Raw genomic sequence first — 22,930 nt, forward strand, 5'->3', positions numbered from 1 at the left:
AAAGCAGTAAGTACAATGACAATAGGTTGGAAAGAAAAAACAGTCTCCAAATAATAATTAACTTCACATTATCTCTCTAACTTCTTGGTGGATTTACTGTTTTTTATATTATTGTCTGGTTTTTCTGTCTTTTTCCTTATACAAAGACAATTTTGGAATGCAGGGAATGGAGATACGATTTTTTGACAACATATTTGAAATCAGCTATTCTTTATATGAAAAATAAAGATTTAACTCATTTTTGCTTAAAATTTACTGTTTTTTTCGTTATGACAACAGTATAAATTAATGTTTTGACAATGCTTGGAATTACACAAGCATCTCTCTTGTATGAGAAAGTGTGGTTTGTAAGATTTTGCAATTGTCTACAGGACACAAGAATATTTTTATTTTTAGGCTTGTAAATATTCAAATTATTAAAAAAATTGTTCTATGTTGATATTGGAAATAAAATTTGATGATACCAAGTAAAATAATCTGCTCACTTAAAAAAATCTTAATATTAAGATAAAATTTTAATGACACTGCACAATAAACGTGATTAATGAATCTAAAAATTATAAATTTTTAAGTGGTAAATTTTTCAAATTGAAATTTTCATAAACTAAAAACAATACCCTTTTTTACACGCTACTAATAATTTAATTTAGATGTTGAAAAATAGTTATTTCATATATTTTGTGGATAAATAATTGTAGATATCAAGTCATTTTTATTTTTTTATTTTAAATAATGTATTTTAGTTTAATTATAAGTTCAATATTTAGTTCTACATTTATCTTTTTAGGCATGAATACTGAATTATTCCGTGAGACATATAAAGATATTCTTTTAGGTAAAACAGCTAGGGAATTATTTATAACAAATTAAAGAATTAAAAATATTCTAAATTAACCAGGAAACAATTTCTATCCTTGTTATATTCGTACAATACCAAAATAAATTCATAATTTTTATAAAGAAAAATTATGAAGTATTATAAACTCTAAATTTTACATGCAATCCAACAACAATGTATTAAAATCTCAACAATAAACTATTAATCCTGTTATTATTTATTTAATTTACATAATCACAACCTGTCTTTATGAAAAATATTATTTATACATTAATGGCATAAGTTAGAAAAGCTATGCAGCATACCTTTGAACATTTATACACAAGAGAGCAGATATATTTTGATGCAGCATGTTCTGAGCTACTCTTTATAATTTTTTCATAAAGGGATCAATGTAGTGCTGAATTTTTCAGAGAAAAAGAAACTGTTTTCTCTCTCAAACAGTGAAAATCCAGAAGGTTAAGTTAAAAATACATAAAAGGAAATTTATCAATCAATAAAATATTGTTGGATTGAAAATGGAAAATCTTATAATCCTTTCAAAATGCATCAATTAATAAGAAAAAAGGAACTGCAGGTGCCACTATTTTTATACAAGGTCGAATTTAATAGCAAATTTTATATATATTATATAAATACTCTTATAAGTTGTATGACAAAAAGTACAACAAAATATTAGAAAACCAAGCATGAAATATTGAAAATAAACTATATATATTTTAACACTCTTTCATCATTACTAAACATAATTAGCAGAAACTCAATTAAGCCTTCAGATTTATAAAGCTGCTTCATTCAAGAGTAAAACAGCAATTCATCTACTCTTATAATAAACACATTTAAACATATTCTAATGGACAATGACAGTTTTTATAAGATTCATGATGAATCATTAATAATGAAAAACCATTTAAAAAATAAACTCTGTATCCATTTTCAACCACTATCAAAGCTGAAGCAGCCAAAGAAGTTTTGCTTTTGACAATTTTAATTTATAATTATAGCATTTAATGAATAAACTAATTCACACTGCGTGGTTTTCATTAAGGTTTTAAAACATAATCTTACAGTTGGTAGTAGCCTTTTTTAATTAATTTTATTAAACTCAATCAACTTGTAATCAGAACTTGGTTATAATCACAAATTGTCATTTTTTTTAATGAAATAACATTTGTCAACTAGATAGATTTTTAATAAATCCAAAATTTATATTCATTAAAAAGATAAGCAAATGTTACTTTGAGTTAAAGCAATTAGTATAGACTATATAGTGTAATGGAAATTCAAAACAAAAAAATGTAAGCATATAAAATCATTTTACACTTGGTAACAAGATTGACTTAAACATAAGTTTAATTAGCATTTTTAATTAATTCAGAAGAAATTGATATACTGTTTATAAAAATAAAAAAAAAAATACTGCTGACATTAGTTATTGAAAAATACATATTACTTATTAAACTCTAATTACAAAATATTTTATCATTTTAACAGCAAATCATTAATTCTATTTTAACCCAGTAAAAATAACTAATTTTTTTTTGTCTAATCTAATCACAATAACTTCTATTCACTGAGAAAGGTCAAGCTAATTATGCTGTCTCGCTTAATAGATAAATACAGAAGTTTATCATGAACTCATTTTGTCACATACGAGGTACAAATTTTATTTTTTATGAGGTGTTTCATCATGTTCAATTGATGAAACACTTCCTGAAATTAAAAAAAAAGTGTGCCATCCATTAAATCTATGTCATAGATCTTGTATTACTTGACTTATTTAAAAGTTTTGTGCTAATGAGAGTTCTGTATTATGTAGAGGTATGATGATGAGAAATGATGTATGTAAAAATGTTAAAAACTAATGATGATATCCATTAACAGAGGAATAAAAGCAGATTCACATTAATCAATAGAATTTAATGTTATTTCAGAAGACCGCCATCATGTATAGAGATTTAATTATGAAAAAACTTCCAAGCAGAAAGATTTAAAAAAAAAAATTATGAAAATCAAAACTCTTTTAAAATGTTATTTAAGAAATAACCTAGACCAGGCTCTGAAGATGAATCCAAAAATATGAATCAAAGCGTTATATGAATAAAAAAAAAGTTATTATAAAATAAATACTTGTATACTTTATTATTTAACATAATAGCATTATAAAATTTTTATTCAGCTGTAATTAGTAACTCTTACTTATGAACAAATTAAACAAACTATTGCATTACAATTAAAAAAAATTATAATTATGGCAATAAATATGAAATCAATAAAAAAAAATTAATGTTACCGTTCTATTTACATGGCATATCAATTAATGTTTTTATTTTATAATTTTTCCTTAAATTTTTTATTTTATTTTTTAGAATTTAAGAAACCATTGCATATGGAACATGATTTACATAATAAAAATGATATGGTAAAAGTTATATCTAACTCAAATTAAGTTAATTGAATGTATAAATTAATATTAATAAAATAATGAATTTGAAATTACAACTTTATAGTAAAGGAACTTTGAAAAAATGAGGACTAGGGTTCAGCAGGTTTTGTCAAAATTACTTGATAATTATACATAAAAAGTAAAAAAATAAGAATTAAATCAAATTGAGAATTTTAAACAAAAAAATATAATATATTAACAAATATAAAAATGCACTGAAAAGTAAAAAATAAATTATATAAATATCTAATAGATAAACAATAAATAAATGTAATAATTATTAAATTTTAAAATTAAAAGTAATGAAAATATTTAGTTAAATAAAAGCGTGGCCCAGTTTTTATAATTTATTTAAAACAACACAACATTTATTTTTACAACAATTAATCTTCATTTTCATTTTCAATAACGACGCGAGGAGGCAAAAAGGTCTGCTGAACATCTCCAGTTGAGATTGACTAGCTACAAGTAACAATCTGGGAAAATGCACCCACTCACTTTCTTTGTACGTGTTCTCACATAGTTGAAGTTCATCTTTGAATTCTGCTTGTAATCTGACCCAAATTGAACGCACACTTTCCGCTAAAAGTTTCATTTTAATTAATTATGAATTTTTATTTAATGAATTCATAATTACAATTACAATTATAATTATAATAATGACAATAATTAATAATTTTTCAGATTACCGTCAAAATGTAATAACTTTGTGCAAGATTTCTAAATTTAATTTTTAATTTTAATATTTATTAATTTTTTTTTTTTTAACCCTTAAAGGTCATCTCAGTGCAAATTTGAACCATCAAAGAATTAAAACTTGAGTTATTTTATTATAGATAAATAAAGTATATACATATACTAAAGAACCTCATTAAACAAAAAATATATTTTAAAATACAGCAAATGTCTATAACTACTTATTTGAAAACATTGTTTAAAAACTGCGCCACATTTTTATTTAACTAAATATTTTCATTACTTTTAATTTGAAAAATTTAATAATAATTACATTTATTTATTTTTTATTTATTGGTTATTTATTAGATATTTATACAATTAATTTTTTTATTTTTCAGTGCATTTTTATATTTGTTAATATATAATATTTTTTTGTTTAAAATTCTCAATTTGATTTAATTCTTATTTTTTACTTTTTAGAGGGTTTTTCTAATTTGTTTCCTTTTTTTATTAATGTTAATATTAATATTAGTTAAATAAAAGATTTCTTAAAAAATAATTTTTTATATGTAATCAAATATATTTTGTATTTTTTTTTTGTTTTTTTGTAATTTTTTAAATTTTTTACTTTTTAGTCTTAATTAACAATAAACTTTTACATCCAAAAAAAAAATTCTTAATATTTATATCTGAATATTATTGTTTGTTCAAGTTTGTTTGTTTATTAAGACTAAAAAGTAAAAATATTTATTTTTACACATCAAAGTTACATATGTGTACCAAATTTCAATCATTTTTCAGATGATAGTTCATGAGAAATGAAAATTTTCAACAAAATGCATGAATTTAGCATAGGGGTAGCGCATGGGGCTGTGGGTCATATCAAATTCCGACACCGTAATGCTGTATTGTCATCGAAGTTACATACGTGTACCAAATTTCATTGATTTTCATAACATAGATCAAAAGATATAGCAGTTGCAAGATCTGATTATAACCAAAGCAAGTTAAATAAAAGTTTATAAAAAGAAATGTAGAATTTCTATAAATGCTTATAAAAAACAATTTAGACAAATGAAATAAAATTTAAATAAATTCAAATAAGATGTCCTTATGTAAAGGTCCGATACTACAAATTTTGAAAGAACTAAATTGGAGAACTGAAAAAATGTATACTATAATTGTATATACTGAAAAAATGAAAACATTTATAATAATTCTATATGTTCTACATAATTTTGTTCATGAAGGCCAGGTTTAATATTTTTCACAAAGTTCATTTTTCATTAAGTGATTAAAACTGGTAATTATAATTGCTTGAACTTTATGGTAATTTTAGTCACTTGAATAATAAATAAATATATAAGTTTGTTATGTGTCACAAGTGATAAAGCGATAGGTTACCTGTTAAAGAGACCAATTTACTAAAAAAAAACCGGTACAGCCAATCCAAGAATAATGGGCACCCTATGCCACTCTTAATAAAAGGAATTAGGAATTGGTTTCCTGTTTTTTTCTTAGCTGAATTGAAAATACAGCTATATATTCATATACTAAGTTGGTGAAATTCATACTTAAAAATGTCTCCTTGGCTATGTTCACCAGTCTGGTTGTATAATGAACACCATAACTCAGAAAAAGCAACTCTAATTAGTTCTATTTAATACCTTAAGCTGCTTTATATGCATCAAATTCAAGACCTAACAAATAATGTTAAACAACAACCTCTTACAGTCAGAAATATTGGATTAAAAGCATTGTCACCATTTTGTAGGCCTTAATACACAAATTCAAATAAATTGATAATTAAAAATATCCTTATAAGTGATGTTAACATGTATAAGGAACTGTTGGTATGTAGATTCATGTTTGCAAGTTAAAAAGTGTAAAATTTGGTGTTATAGTCTATTCTTCACATTACCTTTTCTCTCTTACATTTAGTTCTTCTTCCTTTCTCTGAGTGAATATTTTTATTGAAACTGAAATATTTTTATTGTTATTTAAGTCAATAATATATTAGTAAACCATGTTATTACTTTTTTCTAAGGACTATAAATAATCAAAATCAATTATTCTAATGATAATAATATCCTAAATGTTAGTAATGTAATTTATCTTTTATATTAATAAACCCAATTTTTTTGTTTGAAATTCAATAAAATTGTTGTTTATTATAATTTCATAATTAAAATTTGATATTAAGTACTGCGCTTGTTTACATCTTAAAAATATATTATCAAAGGAATTATAACAATTGTTTTTATCTGACCCCTTTTCACACAATTTTATATTCATAAATCAGCATAATAAGTGAGGGTTACACATTTATAAAGTTTTTATGACTCAAACATTACATAATAACAGAAAATATGCTTAAAAAAGATTCTTTCAAGACTATAAACTAGTCCCTTTCTCAGTTGTATTGCTGTTAATGTACTTTCAGCGATGGTGTTCTAAGTAGTGTAATAAAGAAAGCACAGTAAATTATAGGATCGACAAAACATCTGCAATCATAGCCTTGATAAAATCTTCTTAAATATACTTCTTAGAAAGGAATTTGTATTATTTTATTACTTCGTAAAATAATTTTACATTAAAAAATTGATGGATGAAGCCTTTACTTGATGAAAATCCATCATAAGAAAAAGAAAATGAAAACAAAATATGTTTTTTTGGTTTTCATAAAATTTATTTAAAAAATGAATCTGTTTCGGTACACAGTATCTTCCTCAGATGTTATGTTGTGTGTAAGTACATAAAACCAAAAGAGATAGACTACATAAAGAGCAACAATAGGGAGCATACACAACACACAAGAAATATAACAGATATAACAAACATAAGAAAAATATACGAAGGATTTAGAAGTTTTAGTAGTAGAGTGTGAACTTTATTTGAATTTTACAAATAATGTTAATATTATTTAACATTAATATTTCATTTCAAGAGATAAATTTTGCAAAACATTACATGTGGCTACAAAAATTAAAAATTATGACAACAGTAATTATAATGTTAGAAATTTAGCTTTAATCAAGTCTATAGAAAATAAGTGATGGAGAAGATATAGTTTTTAGAAGTACAGATAAAGGAAAAACTGTAATAGCTTAGGAAAAGAATAATTATATCTCAAATTGAATTTTTACATCCAAACAAATCTTGATATTATTATTAAGGTGAAACTAAATATCAAACACAGTTAAAAAAATTATTAAGAATTGTTCTATTTTCAATGAGTGATGATTTCACGTTAATTTTAATGAATCTACCGCTGCAAAAATTATACTCTCTTATTAAATTACATAAAGAAAATAGAGTTAGACCAGTAATATGTTAATGCTTCTGCTGTTCAATTGTCTAGGAGGTTGATTAATATTATCCAGTCTCGTAAATTACAACCAAAATTTAGTATTAAAAACTCAACTGTGCTTGTTGAAAATATTACGGATTTATATATTCTGATAATCCTAATTTCTTTTAATGTAAAAAATCTGTTTTTTAGTATTCCACCAAAAGAGGTTATTAGAATTATTAACAAGTTACTAATTACTCAGAAAACTAATGAAATTAAAAAAACTGAGTTAGTTAAGGCATTGAATGTTTGTTTTTATCAAAATTATTTTGAGTTTAACAGTAATATTTACACTCTGAAAGAGGGTCTAATTATGGATAATCCACTTAATTAGCTGATGAAAATTTTATGATTGTGTAGAAAACAAGATTTGTGCTCATCCTTTCTTCAAATACTTAAAATTTTGTTGTAGATATGAGGATGATAATTTTTGGTTGTTTTGCTAAACACATTTACTCAAACAAGGGCAGCTTGAGACACCTACGAGCATTCTTGAACTTTATTAACATATTACCCAAAAATATAGCTTTTACTTTGGAAATGAAACTAACTAATTTTATTGTCTTTTTAGATTTAAATATCACCATAATCAATAACAAATTGGATTTTAGCACACATCAAAAATCCTCACACATTGATACTGTCATTCATAGTTCATCATTAAATCCATTTGTAAATAAATTAACAGCTTTTAATAGTTATATTCATAGATTGTTAAATATTCAGATGTCAGATGATCATTTTGAGAAAGAACTTAGTTTTATAAGACAAACAGCTGTGAAAAATGGTTACCAAACGAGTCTAATTGATTCTTCGGAATAAATTATACAAAATTGTAATTAGCACAGTTTTTCCTTTTTTAAGTAATTTATTCCAACAAAAGAAATTTCACACACTCGCTTATATAGGTAAATACACAGAGAAAATTGGTAAATTTTTCATAAACAGAGATTTTGATATCGCTTTCAAATCTGGTAATTCTCTGAGTAAATTCATTAAGGATAATAAAAGTTAAATTGATAAACTTCAAAAATCAGAAGTTTACAAACTTGAATCTGGTTCTTGTGATAAAGTTTATATTGGACAAGTACATCTTTTGAAAAAAGTATAAGGGACCACAAATCTAGTTTTTCCAATAACAAGAGGGTTTCTAATATGCCTGTCATTTAACTGATGAAAATTATATTTTTAATGGTAATTTCAAAGTACTTCATGTTGAGAACAAAACGATTTGAAACTAAACCTTTTAAAATCACTGGAAATTAATAAACTTAAAAATTCTAATTTACTTTAAAATGATCAATTAGACTTGAATAGTTCAGGCATTATTAAACTTAAAAGTATAAAATTGGCTTCATAAATTATTTTAAGTATTGCTGTTTTTCTGAATTGACCAATAGTATTTATTGTTAAATTTATATATTACTAATACTTGTATTCAGTCCCTGTTGTATCTTTATGTATTTTTCTCTTTTGGTTTTGTGTATTTACCTTTTTCTTTGTATTGTAATTCTAAGCTTTTATATTCTGTACATAATATCTGAAGAAGATTCTATGAGCTGAAACAGAATTTTTAATAATTTTCTTGAAAGTCACAAAACATATTTTGTTTTGATTTCTTTTTGTTAATTTTATATTAAAAAATGAATCATAATTTTACTGTAATTTCTGTTACTTTTGATACTGAGAACTTTAAAATCACAAACAATTAATAAACATTTAAAATAATTGGTAGTAATTTTAGTCTTAATGACAAAAATAATGAAAATTAAAAATTTCTTACTTTGATCTAATGTAGAATAAATAACCTTACAGATTTTTTCTTTACACAAATATTTTTAGGAAATCTTTACATCTTTCATGGATATATTATCATATTAGTTGTAAATGCAAAACATTAACGCCTACAACTATTAAAATAACAATATAATTATTCTTTGTAAACTGTTATAATAAATGAGCCGTATTCACTAATAAAGAATTTTTCATTTGGATAAAGAAAAAACAAATAAAAAAACACACCACTAAAGAAAAGTAATTAGTAACAGAATATTACTTTTATTTATTAACATGCAGTATAAAAAATCTGTCCAGTGTAATAATCATCTGATTTATTCAACTACATCTTTTATTTATTAAGAACCCTGGTACAGGTGGTTCATAGGATAGTAACACACACACACACACACACACACACACACACACACACACACACACACACACACACACACACACACACTCCATGCTTATATGCATATAAACATGCTGGAAGCTTTTAGTTTTAATTTTGATTAAATCAAAATTTGGCAGGATATTTTTATATTAATGGGAAAAAATTATAGTAATATTGAAATAAGGTAATTATAATCAATTACTTAAATTTTCTTAAAAACTTTATTATCCTTAATATTATTAAAAACTACTGTTTAAATGTTAAATAAATAAATGCATATCATGATATGCATTTATTTATAAATGATTCTTCCCAGTCATGCAAATTCATTTATATTAAATAATATTAATGACCTATAATAACTTTTATAAGTACAAACCTCATTTTTAATGCAAGCAAACAATAAAAACAAATATTTTTATACCATAACATCAGTCATACAAACATTAGTTAACTAGCTTTTAACTAGACACTAGTATACGAAAGTTCATACAGATTCCATTAAAACAAATAAAAGCTTTCATATACTTTTGAAAAAAGAAGTAATGTACTAAATTTTTATTTTTTTTAAAGTAGTAATAATAAATTATTATTACTAATTTTATTGATGTTTTAATTATTACATTAAAACATCATGAGAAACTTATTGAAGAAAGACAAATTAAAAAACCAAAGCATACAAGACATAAACATTACATATCATACACAACATAAACAACATGTTATATGTTTAGTTATACACATTTTTACAGTGTGTAAGCTTTTCAAAATTTTTAAATATATCGGATTATATCTAGTTATTGGATTATAAAGTGATGTACTGGCTAAAGCAAATATGTTTCAAGTTAGATAAAATGAGATTTCATTGTCATACTTAAATAATAATTAAAAATAAATAGATAATAAAAAAAAATCCAGAGAAGATAGACACAAACACATACACACTGCCCAATGCACAAAATGTAATTTAAATCCTTAAGTAATAAAGTCATGCTAACATTTGCAAGTTTGTTTACAAAATAAAGATGGCAAAACTAAGAAAAAATAAATTTATCAACTTAAAAATTTATAAGTTATAATAACAGTAAAGTAGTACAGTAATTCAAAGTAAGTACTGAAGAGGTTTAAATTTATTTAAAAAAAACTGTAAAAAATATATTTTTTTAAGTTGGCATATTGTAGAATAAAGATAATTTTATTTAATTTAACTGCTCTATTATCACTACAGATAGATTAATTAATTAGGCTAATTTTCAACAGTCTCCAAATTGTTTAAGTAAATTTAATAATTTTTATAAATTATTAAATTTGAAATGCAGTAAGCAACATATTCTTTATTGATCAAACTGGAAGGAAATTCTGAGAGATTCAAGAGGGATTTACTTAAAAATAATAACACTACAAAATCAAATTATGCATTTCATTTGTTTAATAACAGTCACAACTATACCTATTTTATTTTTTATTTTATACAATTTTTGCAGTAGAGGCAGGCACATACCTGAATGCAATCATGTACTATAAAACATAATTAGCTCCCAAAACTTAGAAAAACCAGTTACTCAATAATCAACTAGCTAATAATCACTATAATGTGTTTTTTAAAGTACACTTAAAATATAAATAAACAAAACATCAATAGAAATAACTGACCATCAGTTTATATACAATCACCAAGGAATGCGTCCTCAAGTTTGTCACTGTCATATTATAAAATCATAAATTTTGAACATATTTGGGTAAAATATTTATGTTCTTTTTTTTACAATTATTACTATTAAGAATTATTTATATATTTTAATATATATTTAGAATTATATATTTGTAAAACTCATTATTCAAATTACCTTCAACACTACACTCTATAACAGATTAATATAATCACACCTAATAATCGGAAATATCTCTTGAAACATTTGTAAACCATAAAGACATTTAAATTAAAAAATTTAAAAAAGCCACCTACAAAAAGAATTTACAAATTTTCTGAATAAATATTGTAATTTAATCAAGCTTCAATAAAATCTAAGTTCCACATTTTTTCTTGCAGAACACTGCTAATATGCAGATGTCATATTAAATTGATAAAATATAGAAGTTTTTTTGCAAACCTTTAAAAAATTTGAAAACTATAAATAAAACTATAAAATGAAAACTATAAGGAAACTATAATAATTGAGCCTTGCATTCTAACCAGTATTACACATTATTTTAAACTATCACTAGAACAAAAAAAAATATTGATAATTAAAATAAATATTTGATCTTCTTTTACCAAAACTGATTGATATTAACAAAAAGTGACTAACAACAAAAAGTGAAATGACTAACTATACACAGTCAACAGCAAGCGACAGCCATGCATGTACATAAACTATTACATGTACCTCATAAGAACTGCAAGTATTCAATTTTCAAATTACAGAAGTAGAAAAGGTAAATCAAAATGAACAGAGACATTTGATTGTTGCAGGAGGATTAGGTGGGTAGTAAAATATAAAATACCACAAATAGTAGAAGAAAATTGTTTACGGGAGAATGTTTGTGGGTAAATTTGTTTATGTTCTTCATTTTTATGAATATAAAGCTTGGTGAACTTTAATAACAGTATTGTTGGTCATAAATTGCAATTTTTCAGGGTTTTATTTTGACTAACAGGGTTATATAAGCAATGTAATTGCTTATATTATATTATATAATTGCTGTGCTGATATATAAGCAGTGTAAGTGCTAATATATAATCACAAAAGAATTTTTAAATTGTAACTGAAAATGTAAACAAGCAAAATAAATTACTGATCAATACAATTTATTCAGCCATAATTACTGATAACGTAAAATGTGTAAATTATGAAACTAATGATAACAAAAATTAGTTAAATGAACAATGCTAGTTAAATGAACAATGCTGTTATGGGTATTGTTCTGATAAATCTTTGATAAGAAGACCATATCATAGTAATTATAACAACAAGCAAATTTCAAACTACACAAAATTATTTATATACCATACTTAATAAGAGTATTAGTTGATAATGGAATTTATTAATGAAATACTCCCTAGAGATGCTTACTTGTATAATAACCTTACAAATTACTCTCTCAAGTGGCAGTTACGGCAATATTTAATCATTGGTTGTTTAGAATAATTAATTGCTGAACAACCATGGACAAAATGTGATAAAACAATGATAACATAATAGTTAAATTGTATTTCCTACTCAAACCTCATTTTTCATTACTGGTTAAACAATTAAATTTAAACAAATCCATTTTTGTTTGAATAGAAAAAAGAAAATGAAATCATTCAAACACCATTCTTAACAGATACTTTACTAAACTGCTTGGGGCATCTTTAGAAAAAAATCTTACAAAACAGAACTGTAAACTTATTCTATTATTTGTGTCAAATATATGCCATTTTTTAAATTATCAATTATTCTTAATTAAACTGTTGTAAGTAGCAAAACATCAGCAATATAAAATTCAGAAAGGAACAGAGGCCTTTAGAGTATGGTGTTATAGAAGGATGTAAAAAATTTTTTGGGTAGGTAAAATATAAGATTAAGAGGTCTAACATGTATAATAGTAAAAGAGAAAAGTTTATGGGAGAATCTTGCCCAAGAGATAAATGAGGTTGGCATATATTTAAGCAGTCAGGATTAGTTTGGTGATACAAGGATAAAACTATAAAAGAAGATGGAAGCTATAATAAAACAGATAGCTAAGAATGTATGTAAAAATTAACGAAGAATAGAGAAAAAATGGAGAATAAGCAAATCAGTCACATAATTAAAACAAAAAATTCAGGAAGTCTTACAAAGAAGCAGAAAGAATCTCAGGATATTTGTATAAGTAAAAGTAAAGAAAATAGCTCACATAACATCGATCTGGAAATGCTTTGTTTTCGAGCTATAACTTGCAAAAAATGTTCCCTTGACTTCTGCTCATAGGATAAAATGAAGCCATACTGAAATTCTATGAATTAAAACTAAGTAGTACATTTTATGCAATACTAATTTTTGTTTAATAATTTTTTAATTTTTTTTTTAAATTACAAGACAGTTCTAGGACCTGTTTTGTTCAACTTTTTAGGATAAGAACCATATGAAACCATAAAACTTATCTCCTTATTTAAGTTTCAAAAATTTCAATAGGGCTTCATTTTCCCTTGGAGCAGAAATCAGGGTAAAATTCTTTACAAGTAATAACTTGAAAAAAATAAAAATTTTTTAATAGTACAATTATTTATCAAAATCCATGATTACCAATTTTATATTATCTAATTTTAATTTAATAGAAAATTAAGTATAAGATACTATTCATTTGATATAATAATAGAGAGAGAAAAGCACCAAATATCTACTGTTGATCAACCTGAAAGACTTAATTCCTGTACATTTTGAGTACTTTAATGTAACTTCATGTCATTAAATTAATTGAGTAACAAATCTTTTAAATAGAAGATTTCTTAAATGTCATTACAGGTATTTTGTCATGAATTTAACCATTTTTCAGAAAGGATTGAAATCCTGTAAATATTATCATACATAATTCAATTATAGCTTTATTACAAATTGGAAACAAACTATTTTTTTTTGTTTTAATATAATCATAAAAAATTAATGATTTCAATCATGTTTCATGCAGTAATTTTATAATTACAAGTTTGATATCATTTATCCTGTTAGGGAGATCAGGTAATCAACTGTTCAGCATAATATAATTTTCTCAGAATTATGCAGAACTATCCTAATTTCTTCAAACAAATTCATTGTGTAAATGTATTTTTTTTTATTTTAATTTTTCTTTAAAATCTGCTCCTAGACTATGAACAGTATTGTCCTAAACTATCAACTGTAAAAAACAAAGAGAATGTTTAATTTTAGTTGTCTACATCGTGGAAATCTTATTGTTTTTAAATAAAAGATAATTTTTATAAAAAAAAGTCACTATTTTATACAATTGACAAAGGAATGGGTAAATACATATTTGCAATATAGTTTGAACATAACAAGTACTTCAGACATTTCCTTGCTTACGGATCACATAATCACATAATAGTGAATTCCAAAGTTATATGTAGCTAATTTAACTGCATCTGTTTTCCAAAGTGTATTCCTGCTTGATTATTCGCCAAACACGTAAGAGATTAACGTGGATAGATTCTAAAACAAAATCCTCTCAATTCTACAGATCAATTTTGAAGTTAAATTACTTTCCATATGAAAACATTAATCAGTTCATAAAGTAGCTTTACAACTGTGTATGTATGTGTGTATGCTATGCATTTCTTATGAGCTTTTCCTTCAGTAAATATTAAAAAATCATTTCTGATAATTTTTTGATATTAATACACTTTTGTTTTACCAATGGAGAATCCATATGGTAAAAAAAAAAAGGCTTTTAAGGAATGGTAAAAATATTAGGAAATAAATGAAAATTATTAAAAAATAAATTACTCTTACTATGTAAAAAAAAGAAAAACAATGAGGGTTTTAAGGATAATTAATGTCAAGTTAGAGGAAAAAACAAATAAGAAGATATTTAATACAAGTTATTGTACACTACAGTATTAAAGAAATAACAGAAAAGCGGATAAAAACATATTTTCATATAACAAGAGAACACAAAAAAAAAATTCCAAATCAAAAAGAAAGAATTCTACTACAATAAAAAATAACTAAAAGAGTTACAGCAAAAAAGTTAAAGAAGGATGACAATCAGAATGCAGAAGCTATGAGGGATGGAAGAGATTAAGAAAAATTCTATAGAAGGGTACAGGATAATAAGTGACAAGCATGTATAGGCACCAAGCTTTAGACCCAGAAGTAATACCGATGAGAAATGGTGTGTACATGAAATGTCCACACATAAATAATAAAAGTGTTATACATACATATATATTTACTTACATGAAGGATGTGTGGGCTATATCACATGTAAAAGGATATAATATAACGCGCATGAGGTACATTTAAATCCATGGCAAATGTAAACTGTTAAATAAATTAACTGTTAATTAAAAGTTTTATTTATTTATAAACTCAAACATTCACTTATGTGAGTATTTTAACAAGGAAGATGTTTGTTTTTATAGATCTAATTTATCGAGAAAGTTTAACACACTATTATAGTTTACACTAACATTTTAATTAACAAAAGTAATACATTTCAACCAAACATATTCTGTATTTTCACAAAATCAAGTGTTATTGTTCAACTAATACAACAAAAATAATTCATGGGTACAGAATATATTCTAAATTTTCAGCAGATGTTGAACTACTTTGTTATATCTTGATACCTAATATGTTACCAATAAATCCCTTTTCTTTTTTAAACTATTACAAGATTTATCTTAAATAGAATAATGATTTAATTATAAAATCACTATTTAAATAATAATATTTAATATTTTCAAGTTTAAATATACAATAATTTAATAAAATAGTACATAAGTTTAAATTGCTTTACAGAAAACTATGTTGTCATGTAAGTCATCATTCACTTGGTTGGCCTAATGAGAAATCTTAATATATATATCAGAAAGAAAAAGAAAGAATGTATTTATCAGTATATCTATAATAAATAGAATATAAACATGTGGAAAAAACATGTTGATAAAACATAAATTCTTGACATGCTTAACTGTACATTTTTTTCATACGCCAGTGATATACCATGACTGTATATTAAATTTTTACTTTCTCGTAAACAAAACTGTATTCCACCCTATGTTTCAAACACAATGTTTTAAAAATTTATATTGCTGATGATAGGGAAATATTAAATAATGAAAATCAGATAGATGAGTATAGTGATCTGACTGTAACAAAAAATATTTTGATTAATAATTTTCAATAATCACAGAAATGCAAAACTATTGAACAACAGCACTGACTGGGGTTAAAATTTTCAAATTTTAACATGCATGCCAGGGGCCATACTTGTTATTTCAACAGTGATTTAGTGAAAAATTCCAGAGATGTTAAGTAACATATCTGTTATTAGTAGTAATATCTAACTTTTTCTATGATTCATTATTAATTCTATCACAACTTTACACTTATGAAAGCTTCACACATCATTATTCGATATTAGTTTTGAATTACGTTAGGTGGAAGATGTAATACACATAAATGCCATTAGGTAAAAATTTAGTAGCACAGAGCCAATTAGAAGACCGATTTCAAACTGTAAATATAACAAAGTAACTGTTTAAATTTACATTTGTTTTATTTATATTTGTTTCTGTTTGAATACACATAAAAAATGTTAAAACTGCTTTAATCTAAGTAAATTTTAAACGAAATGTGTCAAGGTTATAATATTTGTAAGTAGATATAAGCATCATGTAGTATGAAAAAGATGTATACACAGATAATAATGAAAACATAATATTTAAGACAAAAGGTATACCTTAAATTAACAATTCAAGCAAATGTATACTCTTAATGAATTCCTTTGCAACCACAGGAAATCAAATATCATCTGTTAAGAGAAATAAATTACATGTATAAAATAAATAGAAATGAATTGATGTCAAAAACAAACTATTATCAGAAATTTTGATTCAAAGAACACAAAGAAAACAAAAAGATTTTTTAAACTTAAATCTGTTGAAATAAGAATCATACATAAATTACACATGAAACCAAATATATAACATGAAAGATATGAATACAAAAACGGTAGCTGAATGTATGAAAAAGATGCAATTATGGGCGAATATAGGTTAACAAACAGAGAAAAAGAGAGGATGTTCAATAATCTTCCAGCAAATTTAACAAAAAAGTATTTTACAAAATTAATAAGGTTTCGAGATGTCTCTGGACTATTCATGTTTGTTAATTTAAGCATTAGGTTATTCTTGTTGGTCAGAAACTAATATTGTACTTTTTTTTTATTACATGTCTGCCTTTCTTGAATACTTGAAAACATAGAAATCAATTAAAAAATAAAATATGAAACAAGTAGTCACATTGAAATAAATTAAAGGTACGCTACTAGAAACTGCAATTTGATGTATAAGACAAATACGAAAATACCCATACTTATATTTTATGAATATACATCACCATGTTTTTTTTACTTTCATAAAGAGATCTTATCTGAACAGAGTATAGCGGTCAGTAAAAGGGTTAAATAAATTGAAAGTATAAAGTGTGTGTGTGTGTGTGTGTGTGTGTGTGTGTGTTTGTGTGTGTGTGTGTGTGTGTGTGTGTGTGTGCACAAGCTATTGTGCATGTGCCCATTTGCACACACAATTCTATGTATGTAATAAAATTTATTACTTTTTTATAATTATATTATTTAAAAAATCACCAACAGCATATTATTATTTCTGTAAAATAAAGTCTTTTAGTTTTATTTAAAATAACTTGTTGGAAGATCTTTTAAATGCATCAGTACTTGTCTACAAATTACAGCAGAAGAGTAATAACGGCTTTACTTATATGGTAAAAAATTGTACTGAGCCACAAAAAAAATAGTTCAGTTCTTGATTTTATGGAAGCAGATAATTATATTTTTCAAAAATACGAGACTTTTTTAATGACAGTTGTAAATTAATAATTATAAACACACGGATTAGTAAGAATTTTAACTTACTTGATATCAGAGAATATCCATTTATGGGCGCTAAATAGTGATTTGTAAATTCATAGAAATCCCAAAAGATAATATACTTAAGATGAATGTACTAATAGATACTAATACTAATAAATGAACACAATAAAAATTATTTAATAATGATGACAAGCTTAATGTTTTATTAAGACACAAAAACTGAAAAAGTGTTTATCTAATTTTGATGCAAGTAAAATCAATCTGTTCATGAAAAAATTAAATATTGTTGAGATAACTGCATGTGAAATATTTAGTGTTCATGTTATCCCAATGCTAATGTTAATTGTTAGTTTTGTGAAAACAGTAAACAATTGCAATTTTAATGTAGAGTAAAAATGAATTTATTTTGAGTTAATTTATTTTATTTTTATTTATTTTTATATTGACTAATTTATTTTAGAGTGAATGTTAATTTTACCCCAATCTGATGATGTCATTTCAGTGGAAGAGCACTCTAAAATAAAATAAATCATTTACTTCTATGTATGAAGCTAAATATATGCAGGTAGAGAGAAATATGGGCTTTCATAAATAGTTTGTCTACAGTAACTTAACAAGGAAGAAATAATCAATATAAAAATAAATATGGTGTACAAATTGCTGGTCTCTGTGGCTGAGTGAAAGCATCTTGACCTTTAATAAAGAAGTCCCAGGTTCGAATCCCGGTCAGCATGGCATTTTTCATATGCTACAATTGCCATTTTCACATTCCCAAATACAAGCTTTTTTGTAAGCTTCTGTGGTGACTTAATTAATAAGTTAAAAAAACAGATAATGTAAACAAACTTGCAAACAGTTTGACCCATTAGTGTTGTTAGTACATAATTCTTACTGCAAGCTTTTTCGTCGGACCCATCAGAACAATCCGGATTATCATCGCACATCCAAGTGAGTGGTACACATTCGCCTACCATGCCACGACATGTGAACTCCTCTGGACCGCAAACTCTTTGTTCTAAAACAAATCAATACCCAATTTTAATATTTTAAGAAATTATTTCTAATTACACCAGTTACTTCAAAAAACTTACTGCAATCTTTTTCATCTGATGAATTTGGACAATCTATCTGTCCATCACACACCCACAAATTTGGAATACAAAGAGTACCACAACGGAAAGTATTTTTATTACATGTTGCTTCCACTGAAAATATACAATAACATTATGAGCATATTATTTTAGTCTATTATCTTTTTTATAGTAATACAAAACATTTACTTCTGCTAAAGACAAATATAATAATAGAATATTATTATATTTATTTTAATAGAATTTAAATGATATATTTTCAAATAAATTTCACTTCCTTCCAAAATGCAATAAGAGGTATCTTCTTATGTACATTATCCGATGAGAAGTAATAAAAAAGAAAAATTATTTAAGAACCGCTCATAATATTTGAAAAATCTAATTAAAATAGCTCAATCTTCCAATATGTAATTCACAGAAGATAGTATTAAGAAAAAAAGAAAAAAATTTGAATAAACACTGGGCATCAATCTAAAATAAAACCCAGTTACTGATTGGCAATCACTTATCTTTCAGTAATCTGCTGCTTTATATAATTTGTCACTAATCTTCTCTGTTTTAGACCAACAACTTATAGTTATCATTCATGCCCAGAAAGAACATATACTTTATAAAAATTTATTTCAATCTTAAGAATAATAACCCTAACATTTCTCACTAATTTACAATGCTTTGAACAGACTTCTTGGAAATTTTATAATTCTGGCCCAATCACTTGCATAAGTTGTATAAGTAGTATAAGAGTATAAGACATGTAAAGTTGTTGGATATTTTTATAGACTTCATCAACATTTTTTTTCTCCATATCTTATCACTTTATTAATTAATAAAGAATCTTTTTTACAAGATTAATAACAATATCTTAACTCTTTTTAACTTACTCCAATGATCTGACCCATAAAGGAAAACATGAAGTACGTACACAATGCAAACATAGTATAATTTTATTTTTTCTTATTTAAAACACGTCCTTATTTTATTATAAATCTCAGCACATAATAGAAACATCTATCTACAGTCTGCCTGAGTTCCCTCCTTAACCTAAGTAATTAACTCCCCTTAACAGCAGTAATATCTTTATAAAATCAAAAAAAAGAGTATTTTAATTTCTCATTTCCTTTTTTAAATTCATTGAATTTTAATCCAATTTTCCATCAAATGCTCATAAAATGTCTATAGAAGCTTTATTTATAAAAGTGTATCATCTGAACAGTAGAAAAAAAATAATCTTCTAGTTAGTGATCTGGACTTTCACTATTAAATAACATAAAGTTAAACTGAAAACATCACTAAAAATAAACGATTTAAAGTAAACTAGATAAAACATTTGAAAACTGAATATTCTCTTCTATCCACCATCTTTGTATGAATTTCATTCTCAAATGTAAATGTAACAATAATAAAACCTTCATTAAAACATATCTTAGACATTTAGTATTCTTTACTAAATTGATCAATAGAGCCAACAACAAAAATTTGGTTCTGAATAAATAATTATTGTTCTAATTTATTTTTCAACAAAACTGTTGAACTATTAACAAAAAAATCTAATAACTATTAACTTTATTTGTAAAGTATAAAACACTTAACTTTTACAAACAAAAGAAACAATATTATGGGCAACAAAAATGGGATTAAAATATAAGCCTGAAATAGTAATAAAACTATGGATCCCATCAAATAGTTTTAATTAGTTAAATTTATAGTATTAATTTATTACAATATATAATTTCTTTTGAGTTATATTTTAATGTTATATGTAATACAAATATAATAACTTATCAAACTTCATAAATTTAAATCATCATTAAACAATTCAAATTATTTTGTTAGTCAACTTCAAATTATTGAAGTTTCATTGTTTTAACATCAAGGGAGTTCTTAATTTGTGTAATATATATTAATAATACACATTTTATATATATATAAAATGTATAAATATATATTAACAATAATTAATTATAAATAAAATAATTATTAAATTCTGTCAGTTATTTAGCATTTACTTAAAAATAATAATAATAATTAAATGTTCCAATGGCTTTGAACTACTTCAAAAGATAAAGATTCTATAATATTAAAATCATTTCTGGTGACTTCTCAAATCTATAAATAAATATATTCATTAGTATTAAGAAAATGTTTTATTATTTAATAAAATAACAACAAACAATCATATGTGTTTGCATATGCATATACAACTTTTAATAATTAATAATAATCAAAGAAACATGTCACAATCAGTTCAAATGTACATTATTTATTTTCATTGTTACAATAATTTTTAAACAAAAAAGGATTTCAAAAGTGTAGAAAATGTTTTAATTTCCATTGAAGCTTTCAACCATCAGTGAAATCTGGTCTATGAGCTTTGGTGATAATGACAAGTTCATAAATTCATGTTCATAAATTGACAAGTAAAGAAAAATTATATATAGAAGACCATTTTGTCAAAATTTACAGTCTAAAAATCATTATAAAATAAATAATTAAGAGTAAAAACAAATTATGATTTTAAAAGCGAGTAGTAATAGTTCAAATAATTTAAATATATCACTATTTGACATACAGTTATCTAAAACTGTAATTTGCTAATGGTATAAGTTTTAAACTTTAAAAAGTAATAACAATGATTAATTAACAAAGGCAATTAACTCTAAGGGGCGTTAATTTACTACTTCCATAGCAAAAGTGTAGAAAAAATATTATTATTATTATTTTTAATATCAAATGAAAAACTTTTGATTTCAATTAAGTAATAAAACATATAATAAAGTACATTATACAATAACTTATCCATAATAATAAGTCTATTACTGCACATTCTATTTTTTAAAAGAGTATATTTTCTTTTTATCTTTTAATGTCTGTTTTTTCCAGAATGTTTTACTAGGAATAGCTGTTAAGGAATAGCTGATAGAATTATCATTTAATTGCATATTAATTTATTGGTCAGACATCCTTTCTGATCCCACTTATGAGAGAGAACAAAGTATGGAAACTTTTAATACATAAAAAATATCATGACTCTATCACAAATTGAACTGGATTAAAGACAGAGATATTAGCACTCCACCAACTAACTCAGTGGAAAATAGAATAAAATCCATAACACTGTCAATAGACAGTAAATTAATCCATTAAAATACAAAAATAATATAATAAATTAAATATTTTTTAATTTATCTAAAATTAGTTTTATAATAATTATTTTATTTGGTTTTGTATTTAAACAGAAAATATTCTAATCGTAGTTTTAATTTTATTTTTTTTAATTTAAATAAAAGTTTATTTTATAATGAAACTAAAAATTTAATTTTAATACATTAAAAAATTAGTTTTTATTCTTTGGTGATATTTTTGGGTGTTTAATAAACTTTTTTCAACATTTAAAAAAATCTATGCACCAAGTTTATTTTACTCTAAAAAAAAGGAATTATTTTTACTTATTTACTTTTGACACAAAAATCCTTTTTTTTTTTATAAATGATGATACTGCCATATAAATAATAATTTGGTATTTACAATAACAAATGAGATTATTTTTATTAACATACAGAAATTAAAGGAATTTATTGTCTTTTTATGACTACTTTAGTTAAAACCATATTTGCATTAATAGATAGTCAGGAAAACTGAAAAGTAGATTGCTTGTTTTTTGGTTTAAGTGTTATAAACTTAGATCGTCAGTCAAACCCTGTTAATATTTACAACCTATTGTAGGCATATCAAGTGTGATAGTTACCTTTACTGTTTTATTGGTTAAGGCTTTGTGCACTGT

The 22,930-nt window shown here is 24.2% G+C and overlaps 1 protein-coding gene across 7 annotated transcripts in view; it reads right to left on the bottom strand.

Moving 5' to 3' along the window:
• The window catches only part of LOC142322087 (low-density lipoprotein receptor-like), an 871,174-nt gene that overhangs the window by 42,873 nt on the left and 805,371 nt on the right, over positions 1–22,930 (bottom strand). For 4 of the 7 annotated variants that reach the window (XM_075360744.1, XM_075360746.1, XM_075360748.1 and 1 more), the window contains one exon: positions 18,951–19,073. In XM_075360744.1, the coding sequence (XP_075216859.1) occupies positions 18,951–19,073 (123 nt within the window). Of the gene's footprint in view, positions 1–18,950; positions 19,074–19,149; positions 19,264–22,930 lie in introns of all 7 variants that reach the window. The other 3 variants (XM_075360745.1, XM_075360750.1, XM_075360751.1) reach the window with 2 other exon arrangements.

This window comes from Lycorma delicatula, chromosome 3 (assembly GCF_047948215.1).
Source record: "Lycorma delicatula isolate Av1 chromosome 3, ASM4794821v1, whole genome shotgun sequence".
Lineage (NCBI taxonomy): Eukaryota > Metazoa > Arthropoda > Insecta > Hemiptera > Fulgoridae > Lycorma > Lycorma delicatula.